At 41.3% G+C, this 27456-nt stretch overlaps 1 protein-coding gene and 1 long non-coding RNA gene across 3 annotated transcripts in view; one reads left to right on the forward strand and one right to left on the reverse strand.

The window, feature by feature from the left end:
• Window positions 1-860: 860 nt before the first annotated feature.
• The window catches only part of APOB (apolipoprotein B), a 37309-nt gene continuing 10713 nt past the window's right edge, over window positions 861-27456 (reverse strand). Inside the window, exons 11-29 of one of the 2 annotated variants that reach the window (XM_038560882.1) lie at window positions 27135-27252; window positions 26885-27031; window positions 25976-26187; window positions 25465-25702; window positions 24725-24901; window positions 23183-23374; window positions 21938-22105; window positions 21266-21477; window positions 18581-18763; window positions 17657-17778; window positions 16022-16232; window positions 15278-15453; window positions 14967-15154; window positions 14346-14491; window positions 12303-12676; window positions 4584-11780; window positions 4065-4179; window positions 3780-3963; window positions 861-2811 (exon numbers count right to left, since the gene is read on the reverse strand). In XM_038560882.1, coding sequence (XP_038416810.1) covers window positions 1168-2811; window positions 3780-3963; window positions 4065-4179; window positions 4584-11780; window positions 12303-12676; window positions 14346-14491; window positions 14967-15154; window positions 15278-15453; window positions 16022-16232; window positions 17657-17778; window positions 18581-18763; window positions 21266-21477; window positions 21938-22105; window positions 23183-23374; window positions 24725-24901; window positions 25465-25702; window positions 25976-26187; window positions 26885-27031; window positions 27135-27252 — 12004 coding nt within the window. In that variant the 3' untranslated portion in view covers window positions 861-1167. Of the gene's footprint in view, window positions 2812-3779; window positions 3964-4064; window positions 4180-4583; window positions 11781-12302; window positions 12677-14345; window positions 14492-14966; window positions 15155-15277; window positions 15454-16021; window positions 16233-17656; window positions 17779-18580; window positions 18764-21265; window positions 21478-21937; window positions 22106-23182; window positions 23375-24724; window positions 24902-25464; window positions 25703-25975; window positions 26188-26884; window positions 27032-27134; window positions 27253-27456 lie in introns of those variants that run through there. The other variant, XM_038560883.1, reaches the window with a different exon arrangement.
• On the forward strand, window positions 16607-27367 carry LOC119869702. Its single transcript, XR_005372163.1, has 3 exons — window positions 16607-23290; window positions 23817-23926; window positions 25227-27367. It is a non-coding gene; the product is annotated as an uncharacterized LOC119869702 (long non-coding RNA).

The following is a 27456-nucleotide window of genomic DNA, read 5'->3' on the forward strand; positions in this document are numbered from 1 at the left end:
TAATCTCTAATTGCCTATTCCCCAGAGGTTACACCTTTTGTTTTGTTTTGTTTTGTTGTTATTCAGTGCCATTGAAAGAAAAAGTAGAGCTCACTTTCCCCAAGATATTAGTGATGTCTGTGCTGCACATGTTCTTTGCAGCCTTCCCTTACTAGAGGTCACCTCAGATGCTCTGACTGGAAGTTGCCAATGTTTAAAAATACAGCTTGAGGTGAGTGGCAGGGGAAACCCTTGGGTTTTGATTATACTTGGGCTTGTTAGATATTAAATTTGGAGGAATAAGGAAGCCCAAGAACACAAATGCATGCTTGGCCTCAGAAATGTTAGAATATATGTCCCCATGCTCCCTCTTTAACTCTTATTTTCTGTGCCTTGAATGGATCCTGGCTAAGCTGCAAGGAGACATCTGAGGTCCCTATTATCATGAAGCCCTTGAGGCCAGGACTTCCTAGCCATCTCTTCTTCATTCCTGGTAGGCTGAGTGAAATAAAGAGTCTGTTGGTTTATCTCAGAGCCCAGTAGAGAGCCTTGCTTAGAGAGGGCAGACTGGTGGGCGAGGAAGAGTATGTGGCACATGAAGACAAATGAGTTCTTCTTTGGGATCAAATTATGTGAAAGCCTTTGCAAATAGTTCTTCCTTTACACTTTTTTTTTCTTTACACTTGAATACAATCCCTGATATCAGTTACCTTTTATTTTTTTAGGTGGCAAAATATTTCCCTCCTCAATTTCCCCCTTTCTTCTTTTATTCTATTATCCTAAACTCAGTGTGTATTCTTCTAAAAGTGTTGAAATGCCAGAAAGTTGAATCAATACCTTCATTTTGCTACCTTTCAATATGAATGAACCAAACTGAGAGCTATGATACACAATAAAGAATTCATTTATTTGTTCTCCCTCCCCAAGTTTAGTAAAAGAACTCAGATCCTGATTTTCTTTAACTTGCAAAAAAAAAAAAAAAAAAGTTATTTCCCAGAGTTGAGAGACCTTTAGAGATCTTATTCCAGCTTTAGTGCAGATCCAGTTCATACATGCTTCTGCCTATAGTTAGCTGCTTGCCATAAGGCTGGCTCAGTGTATGGTTTTATCAATACATACAGTTTGAATTTTCTCCTACTGTATGAAAGTTTAATTGGAACAGAAGAATAAATGAAATTGCTATAAGAATTATAAGGTGATAGTAAATTCTCCTGGAGAAACTTTTATGTAGGGGATCATGTTATTGACTGTGGCCGATTGTAGCTCTTTCAGTAATTCAGTGATATATCTCAGAAACATGTGGTAATTTTGAATGGACAGGTCAATCAATCTTTTGGACTCAGTAATGAATTTTTCATAGTAATCAGAGAGTTGGTCTAAAAAATCCTGTAGTTTATATCTGAACTGCTGGTGGTAGTCAGAAATGATTTCCTTCATTGCATTGGCCCAGCTTTTAATTATTTCCTGAGTGCTAGTAGAAAGCTCTGCAATCTTCTCTTTCCCCTTTCCATCTGCATCAATAAGGATGCTAAGGTATTCCTGAATATCTTTTTGCACAAACTGCTCAACTTTACTTGAGAGTTGGGAAACCAAGTCAGCAGTACTGACAGTGTATTTGGAGTGGAAGTCCTTAAGGACATCCACGAGGTTCTTGATCAAGCTGATGATTTCTTCTTCAAGTTCATAGTACCTCAATGTCCAGCTGACCACATTTGAATCAACATATTCTTTGCGAAGATCTTTTATGATCTGATGGAGCTGCTGTAACTGTTGAGAAGCTTCCTGAAGTTGGTTTTGAACAAGTTCATTAAACTTGCCAAAGTTAAGGTATAGGTTTCTTTTCAGGAATTCAAAAACATATGGAATATATTTGTTGAAGATTATGTTGATCTTGTGTTGAATATGATTAATGAGATAAGAAAATTTCTTCTCCTTTAAGCGTTGAATTTCTTCTTCTATCTTTTGGAAAGCTCTTTGTAAATATCTCTGAAGATCACTTAGCATCTCTGTAGTATTGATAGACTGAAGGTTATTAAATGCATCCTGTGGCTTTTGTGATAAAGATTTCAACACTCTCCCAAACTCCAAGATTACATCTATTAGTTTATAGCTCTTTGAATCAAAAGGGATTTTAATCTCTAGGTCCTTGATTAATTCAGATTTCTCCATCAGGTCTTGGAAATAGGAAAACAATATTTCGAACCCACTATAGATTTTTGAATATACCTGGGACAGCACCTGCCCTACTTCTTTCATGACCATAGTGCAGAGTTCATCTTTAGTGTATGTCCCAGGTTTTCCTGGAAGCTGGAATTTAGTGAACTTCAGGAAATCAATCAACGAGTCAATCTGATGACTGACTGTGACTTTGTATTCTTGAGTAACTCCCATTAATCTGTCAAACATGTCTTTCTGGAGTCCCTGGAAATCACCTTGGTCTCTGTGAGCTAATAACATTTCTTGGTACAGATCCTGGGCCTTGTCCTTCCACTGCTGGTAGGTTCTAGTGGTACCTTTGGCTATGCTCTGGAACCCTAAATCTGCCTTATCAATCTTCTCCAAGACACTGTGATAGGCCCAGTCAGCGCTGTTCTGCAGACTTCTTCTCAGTTTTGAAGAAGCATCCGTCAGGTCGAGTCCTGTGTGCTCCTGGTGGTACTTGTTAGCATAGTCATAAAGGGCCCCTGTGGCCTTGGGCACATTGTCTTTGAGAGAGGTTAGTAGTTTAGATACTGCCTCTTCTTCCCAGCTGACTTTGATCTGATTTTTCTCATCAGATTCCCGGTACCTCCACTCAGTTTTGAATATGTTGAGTTTTTTATCTAGAGAGGACTAAAACCAGCAAACAAAACAAAACACACATACACACACAAAAACCAGATGAAAAGAGCATGTTTTTCAATTATCCTGATTACATAATATACTACATTAAAACTTCATTAGCTGTTAAAAGTCAAGATCAGAGGATCTTTCATATTCTGAAGGGATTTATCTTTCATATGTCAGTTCATGTGTTTGTCTTATGGTTAAACCAGTTCACTGTTGTTAATTTCTCTTTATCCTTCGCCCCAGAAAGGATAAAATTATGCATGCCATTTACATAGTAACACTTAACATTAAGGCCTTGTTAGGACTGAAGATTAGAAGAGGAGGAAGAGGAGGGAGAGCGGTAGGGGGAGGAGAAAGTGGAGAAAAAGACAGGAGAAGACTAATTCAGAGAAAAGAGAAGTAGCAAAAAGGAATAAGTCCAGACCCATTGAGCAGAGACCTAGAATACCACTATGAGGAGCCATTCATTCTCAGATTTTAGCAATAGAACCTGCTTGCTTCTTCTCTACTAATGGCATCTTTGATTTGGCCTGACAGAGCTTGTAAAGTACATGAGAGAAATCTGGCATCTCAGTTAATGCTTCTTTTGCAGAGAAGAATTTTGAAGCCTCGAATACTCCAGAAGCCCCTATCTGAAAAGTGTACTCAGCATATGGCAGAGTTTGCTCATGATTTAGGTGATGAGGCATAACTCTCACCATTCTAAATTTGCCATAAAGTAAAAAAAAAAAAAAAGAAAGAAATAATAATAGTGGAAATAGGATGTTATGGGTCCGGCAATACTTAAAATCAATAAAATCATGGTAGTACATTCTGGAGAGTAGTTTCTCAGACAAAAAGTTCAACCTGTTCATTGCTTGGTTTCATCTACTTTGGGAAAGGCTCGAGAGAGTACTTTGCATTAAATTGAATTGATCTGCCCAAATTCTCTATTCGCTCTTGGGATGTGTAACCCATTAGATGGGACTCACCTGAGGGCGATAGTACAGGTTCAATTTTAAGGTACGGTTATTGTCTTCCATGTCGAAGGCCACAGTGCCTACAGCTGGGGAGGCCACCAAGTAGGAGAGGTAATTCTTATTTAGTTGGTAGTGCAGATGGGCATCAGTGAATGTTGGGCTGGTGATGTCCAGGCGAATCTCTTTTTTCCAGTCCCTGAAAGCAGAAAAGCAGATGAACCATCATGAAAGGGGTATCAAGATGGGAAAAATGACAATGATTTGAAAAGAGATGAGATTTCCATAAAAGTTCCATACTGAAGTCCTCGATATCTGTTATCTTCTTTATATTCTGCACTGATGTCACGGTGTGCAAATGTTCCCTTTGTCCTACAGACTAACATGCCATCTTCAATTTTGTGTGTTCCCACAACTGTAGAGGAGAAATGTTATATTTTATTAGATTAATAACTGCAGGACATAAATATTTTCATTGTAAAAACCAGGAGAATTCCATCTTAACTACATGCTTCACATGTTTGAAACATGCAGTCCCTGTTTAACAAAAATAAATAGTTAGAAAGAGACATTATTAGCCCTACTATCATCACAGAAAAAAAAATTTTTTTTCTTTAAATCTATTCCTCTGGAATGTCAGTAAATTTTCTACAGGGTGATTTTTACAGGCTGGGTATATATCCTTCTCTTTCTCTCTTTTTAAAATTTTGCTATGGAGAGTAATTATGCTTCCATTCTTACAAAAATATGTAATTATTTATTCACAACTCTCATTGCAAATATAGAGCATATAGAAGAGGAGTCAGGACAATTTCTTACCATTTAGATCATATTCCAGGAACTGAATGGTTGAACTGCATGTGGAATTCAGGAACGTTTCAACATATTCTACTTTGTTTTTCAAACCAGCACTCCAAGTAGCATTATACAGAGGAGAGACCACTCCAAAATGTGCAGTCAGTGCTCCAAAGGATGGAATGAAGATTCCAGCAGGCACAGAGAACTTAATGGAAGGAATCTCAATAGTCTGCTCAGGTATGGTAATAGCTGGCAACTCAAAGTCTGCAAATTTGCTAGCCACCTCATTTAGATACTCAACAGCACTGTCACCTGAACTACTTTGTAGAAGAGTGAACTGGGACACAGTTAATTGAGATGCAGGAACAATTATCTCAAAAAAGGGAACTGAGGAGTCTTCTGGTTCAGAATATTTTGTTAACACATCAATTTTGGGGAACTTCACTTTGGGTAGCATTGGTATATTGAGGGAAAATGGCAAAGTGCTTAGCTTCTTGTAGAGTTTTATTTCACTGAAATCAATTGTGTAGGATGGAACCTGAAGATCTGTAAATGGGACTTGGAATGTAGGTATGACAAAACTTGAATTTAAGTCACTTAGTTTCAGCCTGGGAATAATGAATTTATCAGCCAATTCTTGCACAGGGACAGAGAAATGATAGCCTTTGGGGTTTTTGGTGTATACAAGGGCAGTTGCAGCATGAAGATACTGTCTCTTATCGATGCTGGTGGTGACATCCAGCTTGAGGAGGTCCCATAAGCTCTTGTCATAAATTGGAAGGATGATATCTTTGAGGAACCATAGGGACACTTTTAAGGAACTTCCAACGTCAAGGCGTGCTTCTTCTTGGTCATTGGAAAGCTGTATGTTGTTTTGGAAGAACTCAGAATGAACCTGGACCTCACTTTTCCAGCTGACCTTCTGGTTCTCAGTGTTAGCATTCAGAGACATCTCCTGGTCAAGGTAATTGATTTCAAGGAAGGAATTTGGCTGACTTGCATGGACCCGAACAAGCGCTGACATTTTCCATGGGGAGAGTTCCAGGGTAGCTTTGCTTGTATGCTCTCCAGATGATGAAAACAAGTCCTCTAGCTGTAAGGAATTCTTCATATTGTGTTCCCAGATGGCATAGATGCGTTGCAGAGTGGTTTCTCCAGCAAAATTTTCTTTTACATCAAGGTTCCAGATACCATCAACTTTGGAAGCCCCTTGCAGCTTCACTGAAGTCCGAGTACTCTTGGAATTCAAGTAAGTGCTGGCCTCACCGGCAATAGATCCTGAATATTCCCGTGAAAGGACTGAACCCTTGACATCTCCTTTGGTAGATGACTCAATGGAAAAGTAAGAGGTGAGGCTCTCTAAGCTGAGTTTGTGGTTGACTCTCCCTGTAGCAGTAGAGTAGAGTTTGGGGGAATTGAGATCATATATTAATTCAATGGATGAAGAGACAGTAGGCTTTGACTTGGTATTCCCATTAAGTTCTTGCTTGAAATTCATTCTCAAAATGGGAATTTGGACTTTTGCAGAGGTTGTCACTGATGCCTCCATGTTTTTCTTGGTCAAACTAATAGTACTGTCATGATTGCCCTCCACAAATTTATTACTCAGAGACAAAGCTGTAGCTAGCTTCAAGCCTCTTTTCCTCGTCAAACTTGAGGTGCCCTCTAATTTGTACTGCAGTCCATCAATGACAGAAGAAGAGGATGTTAGGAAATGAGCAACAATATCTGACTGGTTATATAGTCCAACATTGGTATTTAGTGTGATGAGGCCTGATTTAAAGGAAAAGTCATAGGTAATGTTGCCCATGGCTGGAATGAAAATATCACCTGGGGTACTCAATACCTGGAAATCTTTCATGTAAAAATGAATTGGGATGATATGCTTATCTTTGTTTTTCTTATACTGAGACTTTACACTTAAATCAAATGACTGCCTTGTCGTCTTCAAGAATTCCTTCAAGCCTGTTTTTTCCCATAAGGAGAAATCTTTCACGTGGGGAGTTGTGAGTGTTGTGTAAGGTAGAGTCATTTCAGGAATTGTCAAAGGAATGTTGAGGAAATCCAGGTTGGCTTCTCCATTTATTCCTATGTGGGCCTCAACACTGTTCTCATTGTTTCCAGCAGAGAAATTATGATGGTACTTATACTGATTGAACCTGGCACTTGCTTGCCAACCTGCTTGCTGGGTGCTAGGGCTCAAAAGCAGTATATAATTGTTCAAGAAGTCTACCTTCCCAATCAATTTTAATGGAAAACTAACTTTCAAATTCCCTTCATTGTTTGTGGATGCAGTAAGCTCAAATGGCTGTGCTGTAAAGAAAAGAGAATTTTTCAAAGTTCCAATAATTTTTCCATTTAAATGAGCATTATGGTTGCCAGTTATCTCTGCCTTCCTTTCTCCAAGCAGTGCTGTGCCTTTAGCGGCTAGAACGCTGTGGCCTACATGCTGGGATTCAACCTGTGACTGGATTTCAAATTTAGAAAAGTCAGGGAAGCTAGATTCAAAAACCAAGTTTTGGCTTAATTTTAGGTGTTTGCTACTGATCTTATTAGACAATCCAAAGGAAGCCATGGCTTCTTTCATAGTAAAGCTAACTTGTGATTCATGTGCTCCTTCATCTGAGGATGTGTTGCAGGCCCATTTCCAAGACCCTAGTCCAGAAGAAGTCCATGTTATGTGTCCAGATTCCAACAGGGTCTTGATTTCATTACGTAGCTCAGCCTGGCTGGAGAAGTCCAGTTTGGGGATGTTCAATTTGTGGAAGTACTTTGTGCTGCTGTCCAAAGTGAGCTGATTGTTTATCGTGACGAGCACACCATTACTAAGCTCCAGTGTATTTTTTTCTGTGTGTAAACCTGCCACTGTGTTTGATTTTCCCTCAATGGCATTTCCAAAAAACAGCACTTCACTCTCATGCTCTGTTTTCAAGTACTTGCTGGAGAACCTCACAGATTGTTTCATAACCAGTGGACTAATCTTAGGGTCTGAAAGCTGTGCATTGGCTTGAAAATCAAAACTGAGAACTTCTAATTTGGACTCTCCTCTGGCGGTGATGGAAGCTGCGATCTCCGCCTTGTTCCCTGAAGTAGTTACATTCTGAATGTCAGCATTTGCATCTAACGTGAAAAGGGGAGACTGGATTTTCAAAATGCTATGCAGCTTGCCAAAAGTTGGGACTTCAATTGTGTGTGGCATGCGGGGAAGCTGGAATTCTGGTATGTGAAGGTCAGGAACTTGATAATCTTTAAAATCAAAATTTGGGATTATGAATTCTGGAATTGTGATTTCTGGCAAACAGAAGTCTGGCAGAGTGATGCTAGCAAGAATGGTGTCCACTCCCTCCAGGTCCCTCAGGTACATTTCTGGAACTGGCCACTGCAGCTCACTGGACAGCATCTGGTCAATGGTTCTGATGATCTTTGCTTTTAGTTCTACCAAGTCAATTGTAAAGGAGGGCACATGGAAGGTATTAAGGATGGTAAATTCTGGTGTGGTAAACTTGGGTGGAATCTCTATATCTTTCAACTTTTTGAAGTTGATCTGAACTGATGGAACCTTCAAATCTGTCAGGGGCACTATGAAGTCTGGAGTCTGAAATGTAGCTTCCTGAAGAGCACGGAGACTGACTTCAAAGGCAGGCATGGTTCCGAAGGTGGTCTGGATTTCAGGAACAGTGAACCCTTGTTCTACTAAGGCTTTCAAGTTCTCAGCCCAGTATTGGATAGAGTACTGTTCTGCAAAGTCAGTAAGGTTCTTAGCGGCGAGACTCCACCAGTCAGAAATGTAAGTGACAAGTGTGCTGTAAACCTGGCCAACCAGGGACAGGTACCGCTTAACTTCCCGCTGAATGTCCATTTGATACACTCGCTCTCGTATATCCTCTAGGGTCTCTTGGAATTTCTCTTTTATGTAGGTTAAAGATGTTGAATTTAAAGGCTCCTGCAACCAATCGAAGAATAGACTTATTTGGGTGCCCTTAAGGTTTTCCAGATGGACTGAGACCGTGGCTTTGATGTCTTCTATAAATAGTCTCAGTGCTTTAGCTTTCTGTGGAAGTTCCAGGGCCTGGATTTCACCATTGAGTCTCTGGGTCACCTCATGGATTTTGTTATTGGCTTCATCTACAAACTGGTGATAATCAAATGATCTTAATTTCTTTACCAACATGTCAAGGAATCTGTTTACTCCTTCAATGATTTTCTTAAAAGAGAATGCTTTAAGCTGCTTGATAGCATCATCAATACACTTAACTAATTTCTCAAAGTGATCTTTTATTTTAACTTGTTGTAGGACACTGCTTAGCTTCTGAACAGTCTCCTTCAACTTATATTGGTGGGCCAACTGTACCAATTTATCCATTAGAACCTGGATGTGTCGGTCTATTCCATACATCTTAATTAACTTATGGGACATGGTTCCAAACACATTGATTTTCTCAGCTACTTCAAAATCTTTCATAAGATTTACAACATAGTTTCTGACATGCTCAATAATTTCCTTTATTCTTTGAAATGGAATTGTAATTCTCAACTTATCTAAAAGAACTCTGACATCAAGAGCCTCCACCTGTTGTTTTAACTGGTCAGCAAGGTGCTGGATGTCTATATTCTGAATGTGTGTCTTGAGTTGTTGCAATTTCTCTTGTATCTGGATTTTGATTTGATACTTAGTGTCCACATTTTGAATCCAAAATGCAGTGCTATTTCCAATTCTGTTAAAATCAGTCTTTTCAATAAACAAACACACATCATGGATTGTTTTTACTAAATTTACATGGATATGATAATGTTCATCAAGAATTTTCAGTTTTTCAATGATTTGATCAATAATCTTAGCAACTGCTATTTTAAAATCACGTAAATCATAATTATCTTTAATATACTGATCAAATTGTATCACATATGTTTTTAGTTGAGACAGTTTGTCATTAAGGCTGATTTTGGTATTGTTCAGTGCAATTTGTACATCATTTTCTGTAATTCTATAATTTTCTATGAGAGTAATTAGTTTCTCCTTGGCACTTGAAACTTGTCTCTCCCAATTGAGTGAATTCAGATAACCATAGGTTTGCTGTGGGAGTTTGTCCAAGGCTGTTCTGTATTTCTTCACAAATTGATCAATATTGATGAGTTTCAATTCTCTCTGTATGGTTTCCAGTGCTGTTATAATTACCATTCGTTTCTCCTCAAAATATTCTGGCAGGCTTTCAAAGAATGGGAGGTTAATGGTGTGGACATTTTGATTCTTGTCATATTTTACAGAAGCAACAACACTGAATTCTTGGGGTTGGGCAACAGCATCCCTCATCCCTAAAACATCAATTATGTTTATGTATTCACTGAGCAAAAATGGCACTGGAATCGAGAAGTCTATCATGGTGGGTTCAGCCAGGGCTCGTCCTCTAAGCTCCACACCAACTTTGTCTTTATCATTGTAAGCATCGAAGTCTTGGCTGTATTCATTTTCATTCAGCTGGGTCTTGACCTTCCAGGTGCCTGTCTGCTCAGCCGGAGTAAGCAGGGCACTGACTTTGTGATCAAGGCCAGTAGTGATGCTGCTCTTCAAAGGGAGATGGTGACTTGTGGATCCTTTGTAATCATGGGAGAAAGTAAGGGCCAGAGGTTCTGCTTTCAATAGGAATTTGCTATACAGCTGCCCAGTATGCTCTCCCCAGAAACTCAGTTTCCCATTGCTATTTGTAAGTGCATCGATGGTCATTGTAAAAGGGGCCATTGCAGAGTGAACAATGTTGCTGAAATGGAGCGAGTCCGAGTTGTAGCTTGTACTGATGTCAATGGCTGAAGCCAGCCCAGCGATATTTGTGTTGAGCCGATGGCTGAACTCTGTACCTTGAACTTTAGCTACAGTATCTGTTTTATAACTTGCTGATAAGTCAGCATAAGAAATGGTGTAGATGTGTTTTATTTCATTGTTTTGGTAGACTCCTTTTATGTTTCCACCCACATTCAGCTTCAGGGGTTCTAGCCGTAATTTCCCACTGTTGGTCAGATCCAGAGCATTGAATTGCAGGTCATTGCTTAAAGTTGTTACGAGAGAATAGGGCTGTAGCTGTACATTAAAATTTTGCTTATAAAACTTGTCAGAGCTATAAATGTTGTCCAGTTTTGAAGAGAAGTCCAGTGACAACCCTGCAATATTCAGGTTGTTCATGTAGTCAAGCTTCATCTCAGCATAGGATCCCATCATGTCATTTGAAAGTTTAAGGCCCTCCCGGCTGATTTTGAAGTTGAAGACATTTTTGCTGTCAAAGCCCAAAATCATGGCCTGATAAGCACTTCCCAATGATACTTCTGTGAGGGCGGCTTTTCCGTCTAGACTGAATTTTGCATTGTGTTCCCTGAAGCGGCCGTTTGTTGTTAATCTCACAGATGCCCCAGAGAGGCCAAGTGCTGCATTCAGCTCGTTCTCCAGCACCAGAGGGTTATACTTCAAGTTGGTAGTTGCACTGGTAGACATTCCATCTTGGGCAATCCTTAGTGTTGCTTTGTGAGCACCACTATTAATTTTGTCAGTGCCCAAAACATCAGCATTTAATTCAAGGCCATGGGAATTTAGTGATCCAGAAAGCAGTGTGAAGAGTCTTAATGACTTGTAATCAGCCTGATATTCAGAACGTACCAATGCATTCTGCCTAGAGAAGGTCATATCTACTTTGTTATAAGTGGCGAAGTCTTCATGCTTCCCACTGGTGTCAGATTTCAGAGTCAGCTCATAGTTCTCATATCTCAGGAAAGCAGTATTTTTAATGATGCCATCTTGCAGATCCGAGGTGGAGGTTAGGGAGACAGTTCCATCCTCATATCTTCCTGTTATCTGGTTGGTGCCCTGCAGGTAGGAGGAGTTAAACCTCAGGTTGGACTCTCCTCTTAACTGGCCTGTAGTAGAATCCCTCTGGTAAGACAGGTCATATATGCCTTTGGCATAGAACGAAGAGACCGTAAACTGCCCATCAATCTTGGCTTCCTTGACATACAAATGATGTTTCTTTTTTGAGTCCAAATGTAATGAAGCAGACATCTGAGGTCCCCAGGCAGTAGAGGTGTTAAATGTTAGCACACTTTTGGAGGCTGGATTATTTCTAATTTTTTCTACATGACTGAATTTCATATTTGAATCCAGTAATTTGTGGTGAAGATACCCATCGCATGATAATGTGAATGTATTCCTGTGGTCATAGGTTGTTTCTCCAGATCCTGATATAGAAATGAAAACACACTAGTTAAATTAAATAGTAAACTCCCAGATAAATTGCTATGTTAAATGTCATTCAATAATAAAGTACCCCCCACTCCCAAATAGAGCCCCACTGATCTCGGTTAGTCATGTAACTCTCTCCTCCATCCATAACACAAGCATAAAATCTGACAACAAAATGCTTCCCTGACCACCACAGATCTTGTTGAGTCCCCTTATCAAGTGCTCCTTTGTCCCTTATACTTATCCACTAGACCCTATCATAGCACCTCCTATCTTGGATTTTCATTGCTATTTTAGTGGTCTGCTTCTTCTGTTACTGCCTCAGTAGAATGCTTGGTACGTATTATACGTTTAATAAATATTTCTATTAGCTGAATGAATGAATGGATGAATTGGCTTCCGAATAGCAAGGAAAATATCTGTACAAAAGCCCAAGTCCCTTCCTTCCCAGAGGAGACTATCCCACCAGAGCCTGCAATGGATTAACCCTGTGTACTCTCTACCCAACCATGGCTCACCTTGCACACTGTAGGACAGCAAGTCAATCACAGAGTCAGCCTTCATGTGGTATTGAGCCTGAAGGCTCCAGTGGTTGTTGGTGGTGTTGCCACCAGTGTAGGAGGCAGACCAGTTGTATAGATTGTTGTAGATATTTGCAGAGAGGTCTAGAACACCCAAGAGAGGCACCTGGAGTTGATACAACTTGGGAATGGTAAAAGTGGGGACCTGGAATTCCCGAGATGGTAGGTAGAATCCTATGGACTTGAAGTTGAGGTCTGGTGTTTGAATAGTCTCTGACATCTTCAGCTCTTTGGAGGATTTTCCACCAAAAGGCAAAGGAATCTCAATTTTCACACTGTTCTTGTTCAATGTGTATTTGACTCGGCCATCACTAAAATGAACAACAAAGACAACATGTCCATGGTCAGACATCGAGAACTCAAAGTTCCCTGCTATCTGACCTTCCAAGCAATTGTGCGTGTGCCCCATTCCCAAACCCATCCTGTGCTTTTCCTCACACTGCTCCCTGTGTTTGCAATTGTGCTTTTCACCTCCATCCATTCAACACTCAAATCCATTCAAAGCCCTTCAAGGACCGGTCCCTTACATCTACCTCAAATTTGCTTACATAATTAGCACGTGCTTGTTCATTTGCCAGTCAGTGTCTACAAGCTCTTCCTGGGAGGAAGGATGACACCTTACTGGTTTTTATCTTCTCACTACACCTAGTCTAGCATCTTACACACATGTGACACTTGGTACTTCATATTTTCTAAACTGAAATGAGACAACTGGGTATGTGAAAAGAGTGCCGGTGTGGGAGGCAGTAATCTCAGGCTATAGTTTTAGCTTCCAGAGTGGTGATGCTATGTGTGTGTGTGTGTGTGCCTCTCTGAGTCTCAGTCATGTTATCTATATAGTGGGGATAACAGTACCATTTCTGCTGACCTCACAGAGCTGGTCTTGGCTACCTAAAAGTCCTTTGTAATCTTTTCAATACTATGTACATACAGTGGACTACTATGAAAACTTATCATAAAGTAGAACAACAAGATTTAGATGTTACGCAAATAAATTGTTGATTGCATTACTCCAATAAGCTACTGCCTATCCAGGACCACAACACTCAATGAGAGGATGCACAATTAAGCCTTGTCCAATTCTAAGATCTGTCTCCCCTATAGCACAAAGAACACCATTGGTCAGAAATCTTAGCAGTGAGGGAAGAGGGTCCTGGATCATCTGAGGATGACATTTTTCCCTCTTATCATCAGTAGGCTTTGTCCATGTCAGTACATTGGTGGACTTCAGTCCTTTCACATTTACTTGGTCTATTAAACTTTGCTGCTCAGCCATAGACTATGGAAAGGCCAATAAGACATAGGCTACTTGTTTTCTTAATCTTGAAGATAATACAGACAATAGTCAATCTAGAAAAGACTATACTTTTTTCAGTATTTGATTTTTTAATTTTCATGATATAAAGCAAAGCATCCCATGTATCTTTGTAACTGGAGGAGTGGACTGAGTGGTTTGGAACTTGACTTCCCCACAAGGATGAGGACATGTTGCTAAAGGGAAATGCCCTCTCAGGATGCTGCCTTCCTGCAATGCTCCTGGGGTTTTCTGACGCTCTTGAGCTCCACAGCCAGCCTGAAGTTAGCAATTTCTCTAGTCATTCTCAAATTCTCACAAACCAGTTATGTCTGCATCCTGATCCCAAACAAACGGGGAGTTCACTTATAATGGAGAAAACTATATGGCTTCCAAATTCAGGTTGCGGTGCATAAAACCTCTTTGTGTGAATGTATCAAAATCCCCCAATTACTTTCTTAGGTTCCTTCTGACTGCATCGCTGTTCACATTCAGACCCCATGTCCAATAATGCAAAAATGCCATTGTGTTTATGTGACAGTTTTCAATCTCATTAAGATGCTTCAATTACTTCCTTCCTTTGAAAATGTAAATTTAAAGAGTTTTAAAGAGTCTAAATTATGCTAACTAAATCTTTCCATTTACTTTTCATGGTTCAAGATTTTTTTTTTTTTTTTTTTTTTTACCTTTTTAAGAAGATGTTTTCTGGGACATGGAAGTCTGGCAATCCCATTTTCTGGAGGTACAATTCTTTTAGGCCACTGAGGTGATCTTGCAAATTCAGGGCATAAGGAAGACTCCTAGATGCCTTCTGAAGCCATGTATCTGTTGCCTGCAAAGTAATAGAAACTTCTTTAGAGCAATGAGTATGGAGGGGCCTTGAAGCACAATTAACATCAGGTGATAATCTGTATTTGACAGATCAATCACTAAGCACAATGATACACTGAAAGTTAAAAACAAATCATAGAAAATTATGAATTTGGTTGCTAGTCATGGATCTCTTCCTGTATTTTATAAAAGAATATATAATGTAGTCGAACTCTTAGCCAGGGTCCTGAAGCTTCCTTTGATATTATAGGCACAGTAAACTCTTCTGCTTAGCAGTATTCATTAGGTATTTATCACACACGGCCTTGTGTAACAGGGTGACTAAGCATACATGAATGTTTGTTTGCTCCCCAGGAATTCCCTGGGATAGGAAGCATACCTTATCGAGCTTTGGATGCTCTTTTACCTAACTCAGGGTTGAGTATGTAATTAGTTGTTATAACCCTGTATTTATTGACTCACTGATTTGTACTTACAACCATTAATTTGGAGCCCACGTGCCGGAAAGTCATGTCTGTTTGAGGAACTCTGTGATCCAAGAGACTATTGGCATACATATGCAAGCTTTTAGGATAATCAGAGAAATCCATGGGGAAATTAGAAGCTGCTTTTTTGGTATCCACATTGGTGCCTGTGTTCCATTCAAATTCAATCTTCTCTTCATCTGAAAATGCACATGTGAAATCATCATCAACCGCACCAGGTCAGCCCCTAAGCCATGACTCTCAACACTGTCCTTAAGCCCATAGTGCTCTTGGAAGCACTCACAGGGAGAGGAGGTACATACCATAACGCCATCCCAGCTTCTTGGAAATCGTTAAGCCATAAGCTGTAGCGGATGAGTCCATGTGGACTAGCAGTTTTGTGGGAGACCACTGGGTGAGGATTTCACTTCTGGCTTCTGCTTGCAGACGGGGTATGGAAATAACACCTTTGATTTTTCCTTCTTCCCTCTTGTCGTAGCTATTGAGAAGAAAATCATTTGAGATCAATGACCGTCCATTCCAAGGAGATATGTAGGCTCAAATAGAAGTATCATTTGCGGTGATAAAAATGAGATACATGAATGGCTCCGAAAATGAGCTCATTAACTTTGGAAGCCGACTTCAGCATCAATTCAAGACTTTCCAGGGAGTCATGGGAGAAAGAAGTGATTTTCAAAAACCGTATGAATCCTGCTGTTCCCTTTACTAGGTCTATTGCTTTGGTCAAATTATTTAATCCTCATGAGGTACCATTTTCTTATCTATAAAACAGGGAAACTCATATCTATGTTGCAGTTTATTATGAGAATGAGATAATTCCTCTAGGGCACCCAGCACAGTGTCTGATGAATGGTAAATGCCCAGTGAATGGTAGGAAGGTCCAACTGGACATGTGCAGAGGGTCAGATTACTGAAGGCTCTATCTGCCCTTTGGACTACAGATGGGGGATGCCCCTGGTTTGGTCAGCCTTAAAGCTAAAAGAGGAAGAAAGGAGAGAGTCACAGAGGCTTGTAGTTCAGGTCAGGTTACCCTGAGCCTTCTGTACCTTACGTGGCCAGTGAGAGTGACCTCAGTGATTTTCTTGTTCTGAATGTCCAAAGTGAGTCTGTAAGACTTTTTTTCCATAGCAGATTCATCACTAACTCTGAGGATTGTCCCAAGGTCAACATCAAAATCTGGAATTTGGATTTCACTAGACAAAGTTGTACTTTGCCGGTTATATTTGAACATCATAGCAGCCTCAGTTTGCTTCAGACCTGGAAAGAGGGTACAAGAGAATCAAGACGTGTCTTCAGAAGCTATGTTTAGGAAGGAAGGAGAGGAAAAGGCAGAGAAATCCTAAGCATTCAATGTGCTCATATGAGGACAAAGTTTAGGATTTTACCTTAAATTTCTAACTCAGGGGTGCTCATACATTTGTTCAGTCTGTACCTGCTTTCTTGTGGGTTTTGTTTTTCTCATTTAATTTCGTGATATACTGGGTGCCTGGGTGGGTCAGTCAGTTAAGCATCTGCCTTCAGCTCAGGTAATGATCCTGGGGTCCTGGGATCGAGCCCTGTGTTGGGCTCCCTGCTCAGTGGTGAGTCTGCTTCTTCCTCTCCCTCTGCCTCTCCCCCTGCTCATGCTCTCTCTCTCTCTCAAATAAGTAAATAAAATCTTTAAGAAATAATTTTGTGACATCCTATCCCTACATTAAAATATCTTCCAAAGTTAACATCTAAGGTTGCCCCATCCCCTATAACCTGCTTCTCCACAAGCCTTTTCTATCTCGGTAAATGGCACCTCCACTCTTCAGTGGCTCAGGCCAAAAAACTTAGTCATCCTGATTCCATTTTCTCTCTTACATTCAATACCTACCTTAACAGCAAATCCCGAGAAGCCTAATCTTGAAAATATGTGCAGAATCAAACTACTTCTTAGATCTCTTCTGCCACTGTCCTAATCCAAAGTGCCCATGTCTCTGGCTTGGATTACTGCAATAGCCTATATACTAGTTTCTCTGTCCTTGACCCCTAAAGTCTTTCCTCACTATAAACATAGATCAGTTCATGAGAACTCTCCAATGGCTTCCTATTTCACTCACAGTAAAAACCAATGTCCTTGCCACAGCCTATAAGCCTCCTTCCTCTACCTCCCCCTATCTCTGTGAACCTACCTTCTACTACTTTCCTTCCTGATCTCTCTGCTTCAGTCATACCAGCTTCCTTCCTTTTCCTCAAACATGGCAGCCATACAGCTGCCTCAGGGCCTTTGCACCTGCTAGCCCCTCAGCCTGTAACACCCTTTCCATATGGCTCCTGCCCTTATTTCCTTCAGGTCTCTTTTTTACGCTCTTTTACCAGTGACACTTTCCCTTACCATTTCAAATAGCACTGTCTTCCTCCCCCTTCCTCATCCTGCCACTCCAGACATTCCTCAGATTCCTGTAGCCTCTGTTTTTCTCCCCAGCTCCAATCTGACATTCTGAATATTTACTTGTTGGGCTGTTTGCTGTAAACAGCATGAAGGCAGAGAGTTTTTCACCACTGTTTTTGTTCTAGCCTCAGGTCTTAGAAGTGGCCTGACACTTTTCAGGCATTCAGTAAATATTTGTAAAATACATTAAATTATTAAGTCCCCCTTGTGAGTCCTGGACCTGAGACTGAGGCAGAGACGGGAGGAGCCCTCTCTAGATACTTGCCTTCAGTCTGAGTTATAAACGTCAGTGTGTCCACCGAGGCTCCGCCCTCTCTCTGCAGTTCATAGGATACACTGGCGGAATATTGCTCTACTTCTCCGGTGGGCTTCAGTTCCAGCTCAAATCTAAAGATATCACAGTGTATATGGTGCATAATGTTAGAGTTTTCAGTGATGATGTTTACCGCCCCAAAACAACTCAGCCTCCATGGCAATAAAAATATGGTCCTTATTTTAATATTGGCTTTTGTCCCTAACTAATGATGACCTTTCTGATCCCTTTCAGTCCCTCTAAGAGCTCACGGGAAAAGGGAGACTCCAGGGTGTTTGGACAAACAGAGCAGGAGTTGGCAGGTTGTGTCAGCAAAGCTGAGAACAAGCAGTGGAAGTGGCGAGAGTTGAAGACAAGGAGCCCTGAAGCATGGCCGGGGCTTCAAACACATCAGTAGGCTCTAGGAAAAGTCAAGCTAATGTGTCTGGAGGCTCAGAAGCCTGGACCCTGAATTAGGAACAAATTGGAATCTGTGCTGTGATGACACCACCTATAAAGAGATGCTTTTAAAGGAATATCTCTCACTGGTAATGGCTTCAGCTCCCTTGAGGGAGGGTGCTAGAATTACCTTGGCTGTTTATTTTTTGAGCTAAGACCTCTCTTAGGGGTCATGACTCCTTACCTTCCAGCCCTGCCCCACCCCTTCTCACCTATGGGGAAACCCAGTCCTACCCTCAAAGTTTAGGTAGGAATATAAGTACCCTTCAGGTGTGTTGGACAGAGGACCGCTATTTTAAGCAATTAAAGGATGGTGCAAAGGCCTAAGGCTGGTGGCACAGGCCTCTTACAACACAGAGCAGTTTTTTCTTTGCCCTGCCTACTGGCCATTATGTAGAAGATGAGCAGATGCCGGGCGGGACACTGCACAACTCTGACCTGGTGTCCCGGGACAGCGGATAGTAGGAGGCAGATTCTGGAGAGTTGGCGGTGGAGTAAGCGCCCGAGGAACAGTAGTCCAGGCCAGTAAAGAGAGGCTTGCAAGTCGACCAGGACTTGCGGCTCTCATTTAGAGGTGCAACCTCTTCTGTTTTGGTGGTAGAGACCAAATGCAATGTATTACTGGTGAAGAAAGAAAAAACCTGAGTTACCTTCAAGTTACGAACTGAAGTGAACAACACTGATTGTCGCCTGTCGCAGGGCCGATATTTGCCCCCTTACCCTGCTCTTTATCCCCCTTCTGTCCACACCCACCTCAAATTATTTATTTACTCAGAGACGACTAATAGTACAAACATCAACAAGGCTAAGAAACACAGTGACTCTTCTGTTTCAGACATTGCACTATGTTGTCTGCTTCCGTTTGCTGTGATCCCCACAACAGCAGGCATTAGGAGGCTCCTTGTTTTACTGAGGAAACAGAGACGCAGAGATGTTGCATAAGGATCACTGGGACCTGAACTCAGGTGTGCCCCTTCCCTCGTGTGAAAGGAAGCCTAAGGGTAACTCTTACTTTATGCTTCTTTCCACTTCTTTCCCACATTAAATGAGTCCAAGTCACCTTTCCCACTCACACCTCTCCCACTGCACCTGTGCGCACACACACCGCACACACACACACACACACACACACACACATATCCTTTTCTTTCCATGCTCAGTCCCTCTTGTGTCCCTCACAATCAAGAAACTTGTCTGCCTGGTGGTCTTCACTCTTTCAACACGCTTCTCATGAACTATGATCCGAACGCCACACCATCGAGCTTCTGGGACTGCCTCCATCGGCATCTCCAATCACCTTCTTGCTCCCAACTCCCAAGGACATTCTTAGGCATCGTATTCCTTGATCTCCCAGAAGCATTAGGTAGAGCTGCTCACTTCTGGCCGGATTAAGACTTTAGAGTCCCTAACCTCTGAAAGGATTATGGAATCCTCCTTCCAAGTACGTACTTAAAAAAAATTGGTGAGTACAACAAAATTCAACAATGTTCTGATTTCATTGAAAGATGCTTTCTTTGAAATACTATGTTCTTTTCTCAGTATTATTTCATCCTTTAAGGGGTGCCCTAAAAGCCTTGCTGGTAGGCTGGAACTCTAAGTGCCTGCCCACGGGGCAATCCACCCTGGTGGCCTCTGTTGGGCTTCTATGACCTATTACAGCTTTGGCTCTTCTTCCGCCCCTCCAGCCACTCCTTCCTTGCTCTGTGCTGCTTCGCTTCTGATTCACACATTCACATTTTCCACATTTCTGTCCTAGTGTTACATTTACCTGACACCGATTGCTGTTTGAATTCAACGACCTCTATCTGCAGATGACGCCCAAATCAGTATTTGTAGCTCCAGCCTGTTTACTGAGCTTAGACCCATTGGTCCTGCTGACAGCTGGGTATCCCAACCAGTTGTTTTATAGGACTTCAAAGGTGGCATATCCCAAACTGAGTTTGTCAGCTTCCCTGTTTCAGCGAGAGGTACTCCCCACTGCTCTTCCTCTTCTTTCTCACCTCCCATCAATTGCCAAGGGCTCATGTTTCCATCCACAAAAAATTTCTAGGGTAGCCTCACTCTTCCATGGACCCTCCTTGGACCCCATCTGGTACAGGCTGCGAGCATTTCTCGTGCACATGGTGGGTGTGACGGACTCCAGCCAGTCTCCCTGTCTCCAGTCACATTTGTCCATCTGCACCCTGCTCTGGTGTCAGAATACGCCCTCTAAAACACCAACCTTGCTTTATTTATGGTCCCATTTTAAACTCTTCTGCCTTCAGAAGAGTCCGACATCTTTCAGATGGCTCAGAAGGCTGACCCTTGCCAGCCTTTGTCACCTCCCTCCACGACCCCTGTGCCCTATACCACACTGAGTTTCGACTTTCTTATAGCTCCTAAACCCTATTCTTTTTCCTTCAAGCCATTCTTTTCTCTTGGCCTGGGAACACTCATTCCTTTCTCTTTGGTCTGCATAACTCTGACAGCCTTCAGGTATCAGGTGCTTCCTCTCCTTGAGCACTTGGCACTTATAGCTTTACTGTACATCCTTCCTGTGAACTGTGGGCACTAGAAGGTCAGGTGTATCTTATTCCATGGGCTTCGTATATATTAGGCACTTAAATACTATTTTTACTATTTTTAAATCAATAAATTAAGGTGTCCAACATAGAGAAACTAAGGTAAATCAATGTTTAAGGATATCATTGAAAATGGAGCTCTCCGTAAATGCTGCATCGTATAATCATGAGATTAGGACTCTCATGCTCTATCCACTGAGCTAGCTACCACAGATCAGTATGTTCTCTGGTGTTCTTCCTATGAAAAAAATGTTCATTTTCCAAGGATGATTTCTCTAGAGTTTGTGTTTCTTCATTCTCAAAACAAACGAATAAACAACAACAACAACAACAAAAAACCTAATATCGAGTGATTAATTAGTAAGTCCTAAATGTCAGTTTGTAAAATGTGGACAGTCAAGGAAATTGTAATGTTTAGGTGAGTCTAAGCTAGGTTAACCTTCTCTCACCCCCCCACCCCCCAGGTACATGGGGCCCTGAATTATCTCAGGCAGTCAAGTCCCATGGATCCAGTCTCAACTGTCCCTCTCACACTGGCTGGTGATCTGATGGACAGAATTACCTGCCACTGAACAGCTTGACTGGCCTTGTTGGAGAAGGAATGACAAACTTGAGCCTTCCAGCTTTGAAGGCAATTTGCATCTCCAGACCTGTCTCGTGGAAGAAGTTGGTGTTCATTTGGATCCCAGTCTTTGAAAAATCCGGGATGATGATGCCCATATTTGTCACAAACTCCATGGACACAGAAGGCTTTGCTACCAGCTCCGTGAGCAACTGTAAATCAGAAAATGACCTGTTCAACTTCAATACCTCAGCCCCTGTGCAGTCAGATCAACCACCCTTCCCCATCCCTGGGCAAACATCTCTGGATCACTCACAGCTCAGGAAACATTACTGTGATATCTTAGGAGGAAGAAAAGCCATGTTCCCAGTTCCCCAGAACCAGACCACGTTGAGACCCAGCACTAGGAAGTGCCCAAGTTAACTTTAAGCATAACAGGATGAAAAAAAGACAGGAATCTTCATTTATTGAGAATTACTGTCTCCTTATTGCTTGCTAGGAGCTAGCCAGGTGGCGCCTCCTAGTGGAATCCTACAGTTTTTCCATAAAAATGAGTAAGGAGATGATGATGATGTACTTCATCTTGAACTGCACACATTTTAAAATTGTACAAGAAACTCACCATGGAGGAAATGAACAATCTAAGGAATGAGAAAGTGAGCAGGGTCTTACATTGGCCATTTCCACCTTCATTCCGGCCTTCATTCCAGGAGTGATGACTCCAGAGGAGGAGACTTGCAATTGTAACCCAAGTCCAGTGGGGAGTTCAAAGGCATTGTCCATGAAGATGTAGTGAAGAAATAAGTCATTCTTTAGGCCTTTTCTGATGGCCTCTCCAATCTGTAGATCAACAGGGGACAGTAGCTATAAGAAAGCCTCATCAAAGCAGAATTTGTGAAATGTTCCCTCCCACATATGAGACAATAGTTATTCTCTATCTAGAAAGGAACAGACTAGGATATTTTGACTAGCTGAGTATTTGATAAAAATCAATGATTATTGGTTTCAACATATTGGGATTTAAGAAATTGCTCTAGACAGATACCATGTCATTTTGAACTAGTGGTTCAGTCACTTAAGAATATTGCTGTGCCTCAGAGCTTTATGAGCTATAAGTCACCCTGAATGGCATGGCTTAATTCTAGTTATTTGGAGTCTAAATGGAAATGAGGGTTTACTTAAGCATAATCTATTATGATAAAATCACTTTTTTTAAGGATTATTTTAGAAAGGGGGGAGGGGCAGAGGGAGAGGGACAAGCAGACTCACTGTTGAATGCCAGAACCTGACTCAGGGCTCAACTCTAGGACCTGAGCTGAAACTAAGAGTCAGCTGCTTAACCGACTGAGCTACCTGGACACCCCAAAACCATTTTTTTAAAACTAATGAGCTATCGAGATGATGTACATATTACTATGCATTGCTTTTGGGTTTTTTAAATGACATTTCTAGAAAATAACTTGAAATCTGGTTTCTTAAAGCCAACATTATTATTAATCAAATATCAGGGAATATATTTAGATATTTTCTCCCTTATTAATAAATTAATAATGATGAAAACTATAGCTCATATTTAGATAGTACACTATGGTTTGTCAAATACATCCTTTCATAATCATTGTAGCATAGATCTAGGGAACTTGTAGCATAGAGGGAGATACACTTAATATTATTTTCCAGATAAATAAATGAATACCTTTAAAAGATATATCTCACATTATGAATGGTCTAATTTCTAAATGTTACCAATTCTTTGCAATCCAAGAATCTTCCTCTCTGAAATTCAAGGCAAACCTGCTTCTTTGGAAGAAGCACAAGTACTTTCTCTGGTTTGTGGGACAGATCTTAAGGAATCTGGGAGATCTAAGAAAAGCATGGGCTAATCTCATTGTCTGTGATGGGGCCTGACCCACTTACCATCTGGGGGATACCGGCAAGAGTGTGAACACCATTCAGCAGCATCTTTCCCAGGAGCTGGAGGTCATGGAGCCTGACAAAGCCAAGCTCCTCTCCCAGGATGTGGAGGTAGGCTCTGGCTTCTGGGAATTCTTTGGATTTCAAATCTTTGATCAACCTCTTAACATTGAGCATAATTCCATTGACCATATCCTAGGATTTTTAATGACAAAATTTCTAATGAGATGTCAGCATTGTCAAACACCTTTAGAGTCTTGATGTGGGGCCCATCTGCTTCAGCCATTACGGGCTAAACAGAAGTACACAGGTGGGGATGTAGGGAAGCCACTGAAATCACTCCCACCTTTTACTGAAAGATAGATAACTCCAAATTGAGATGAAAAAAGAACCTGAGGTCTTATCAGGGATAGCAGGTGCTTCCATGCTATTCTTGACTTGGATGTAGGCATATTAAGAAGGACCTCTGTCCTTCAGGATACCAGAATTCCTAGGGCTCACCAGGAGTGGAAGATTGTCCCTCACCCCTCCCCTGATTGCCCTTTTTGCCTTTGATGAGGGACGAATACTATGGGTATCTGGAGAAAATGTACCTGCTATATAAATTGACCAAAGCTTGAAAAATGCCCTATCCTAGACAAGTCCTTCTTTGATATAAGAAGAACTCCATAGACTGATGTTTAGATATGTGAAAGAAGAGTGATTGACAGACACAAACAGAGCAAAGGCCTTCAGCCTCCAGTGGAGGTAAGTAAATTAGAAGGTGTAGGTGGGGCCATCATGAGCATCTAGGAGTAAATTATTGCCCTGCTTCTCAATCTGAAGTGTACATACAAGTCAACTTAGGGAATGTCATTAAGATGCAGGTTCTGATTCAGTAGATCCCAGTGGGGCTACATCTAAACTCTGATGTGAGCCAATGACTAAATAACACTTAGGGTAGCAAAAAATTAAAGAAAAAGCAGCTCCAGATTATACAATCTATTTTCTACTCCTGAAGTGGGGGCTTATGCTAGCTTCAAAGGAGATTTTGCTCCCACTAGCTAGTACACTGATATGAATAAGAGCCAAAGAAAGCAGTTAATGAAAATATGAATTCAAAAATTATAATATCTGCTTATTGAATAATCAGTACCAGTCAGGCACTCTGCTTATTAGCATTTTACATACTTTATTCTATTTATTCTTTAAGTAACCTGGTGAAGTATGGATTATTAGCACTCTGGAGATGTAGAAACAGATATAATATCAAGGAAATTTCCCATGTGTGCACAGTTTGAAGATAGTAGAGTCAGAATTCAAACCCATGCCTCCTAGTTTACACTGTTAATAATTATGTAACAGGGCCTTGAATGAGTCTGGCTCTTGGGTATGTTGAATCTCCAGGAGGCTTATAACTGCAGAGGACACTAGTCCTTACCCCCACAGGACTGGTTAATAATAGCCATAATTATCACTTCAGCTAGATAGCTGCTCGATGACTTCTAGGCTTGGAGAAAAATGTTTTTGTCCTGAGATCTGAAGCTTTTATTAACAAAAACATACCTGCTCACGTTTACCATCTTTGGTGTAGCCAAAGTGGTCAACTAAGACCTTGGAGACATGATCAGGAACTTGGTCATCAACCCAGTACAGAGCTTTGTTGACACTGTCTGGGAAAAAGCCTTGCTTTCCAAAAAGAGCTTCCAGTGTGGGCTCAAAGCCTTTTCCTTCCAAACCAATCTGAGAAAGAGAATCAGGCAAGAAAATGCCATCAGCTTTCTTTGTTGTATGTCAGTCTCCAATTCCTCTCTTTATGTCCATTCAATTAAACAAGCATTTAATGAATAATATGGGGTATGAGCTGAGATTAGCAACCATGGGAGTTGTTTTATTTAGATCTTACTAGAATCTTAAAAGGTAGAATTTATTATTTATCCTTTTCCAGAAGTCACTAAGGTCAGAGAGGATAAACAAACAAAAGATTCAGACTGGGAATGAATTTGGGGTTTGAACCAGATCAGTCTGATTGCACAGCCTATGCATTTTGTTGGATTTTGGTTTTCAGGGCTTCCCTGAGACATCTCCATTTCCATCAATACTACAGAGTCCCACTTTGAGTAACCATTAGCTGGAAGGAAAGAAGGTGAGAGGAAAGAAACGCTCAAACTGATGGTATGAACCAACTGCCTGATTGGATTTCCTCCCCAGGCTGACTCACGGCTCTCTTGACTTGCTATTTACGGTGTTGTACATACAGAACAGGAGAAAGGATGTAAGCCTCTTCTTTTTCATCTCATACATACCTCAAAGAGGTCAGCAGGAGCAAGTCCAAAGACGGTGAGGGTTGTTTTCAGCATGCTTTCTTTAGGAAGGTAATTATTTGGATCAAATATAAGATTTCCCTCAATTTTGCCCGAGATGGGGTCAAGCGATGGAAGGGAAACAGATTTGGATAGGTGATAGTTCCGGGAAAATTTTGAGAAGTCCATGATGGTTGGGAGCTGAGATCCTTTCAGAGCTCCTTCTACTAACTTTTTCAAGCTAGATGGAAAATCGAAAGAAGGAGTGGATTTTTAGCATACATATCCTGTTAAAAATCCATTGTCTTTCTCACCCCAAGGAAATATGGATTACAGTTACTACCAAATGGTCTGGATTTCCTTTGCCCAAGAGTGTGGCTCAATTTTGTTACACTTTTTCATGAATGTTGCCCAGAAGAAAGAACACTCCGTAAAGGGCAGGCAGTGGCCTTTAGGAATGAGATTTAGGATTCTTTCCCTTTGTGGCAGATAGGGAAAAATGACTCTTACTTACTCTTTGATATACAATTCTTCTGAGTTTAAGATGTTGGCGATGTGGGAAGCCACAAAGTTCTTCACTTGCTCATTCTGTTCCCGTGGCAGAAGCTGGGTGATTTGGTTTATATCTGACTGGGAAGGGCTTCTCATCAGCATGAGATAGGCAGCCAGTCGCTTTTCCCCTGGAGAGGCATCATCGAGGAAAACCTGAAGAAGGACTTCCCGGACCTATAGCCAAAAAACGAGGCTGTTCGCACTGTCCTTTGATCAGAACACAGATGTGGCTGGCAAACACTGATGTGCTTTGCTGATGGTTTACTACGTGCAAGTCAAACATCTTTCTAATAACTTTTCACATGCTGGTATGGAATCTTCTTGCCGGAGTCCCTCAGAACAACCATCTCAAGGAAGGGTCTCAGAAGATTCCTATCATATGCATGTTGCATTCAACTGCATTAATGTACTCAAGTGATGACTTGAGGAAGATCTGCTACTATAAGTGGAAATAAACTTATTTTAACATAAATTATTTCAATGTGAGAATAAAGGTAGAAAGGGACAGTAAGAGTTTGGGGTGATTAAATAAGGCATTTTCCAAAGCTCTGAAGTCATTTTCACCCAAAGTAGGGGCAGGTTTACTATCCCACTTTGGGAAGACTGGGGGAAATCAGGCATGTCTTTCTGAGAGGGATGATTGATCTGGTAGGGGGACAGCATGAAGCTAAAATCTCATATTTTGAGGCTAGAGTAGCAGTTTGGTGCAGTATTTCTCTCTTGCCCACATACTACCAGGCAGTCAAGTCAATAGGCTTTTTGAAATTGGCAATTAGAAAGCAGTAGAATGATGGGATTTAGAATCTTATTCCACCTCCTCGCTAATCTAAATAAACCTTTTTTACATTTAGACTTCCTCTTTGGACCTCACCTCATCTTTAAGTTCCATTTTCCGCAGGGCCTGGATGGCAGCCTTCTGAATCAGCAGTGATGGCTCTGTGCTCTGGATACATTTCAGGATGGAAGACGTGAGTCTTGGGGCTACTGTCTCCATGGTTCTGCCCATATTTCCAATGACCTGCATTGAAAAGAAACAAAGGCAAATCAAGTGCCGAAGAAGTAGGGAGCGTCCAGGAAAATGCTTCTGAAGCAATGCATATCATACAGAAGATTGGAAGTACCCTCAGAATCAAGTAGGTGTGATCTTCGTTCCCAGTGCAGCTGTCTTGAAGCTGTTCCAACAGGTAATCAGCAATATTCAGCAGGTCCTGGGTCACCACGGGATTTGCCTTATGATAGCTACAGAATAAGAGTTAGGACTCAGCAAGCATAGCTAGGTTTATCTTAAAATACAAACTTGTGTGTGCAGATTTCTCAAGTCTTTGCTCTCAAAATGGCCAGTGGAAAAACAAAAGAGGATGCCGGGGGTGGGGGGGGGGGTCTGAAAGTGGAGGGAGGGGTCCCATCTTAATACAAGGATGTGGGGTCTTAGCTCCTTGGAGG

Source organism: Canis lupus, chromosome 17 (assembly GCF_011100685.1).
Source record: "Canis lupus familiaris isolate Mischka breed German Shepherd chromosome 17, alternate assembly UU_Cfam_GSD_1.0, whole genome shotgun sequence".
Lineage (NCBI taxonomy): Eukaryota > Metazoa > Chordata > Mammalia > Carnivora > Canidae > Canis > Canis lupus.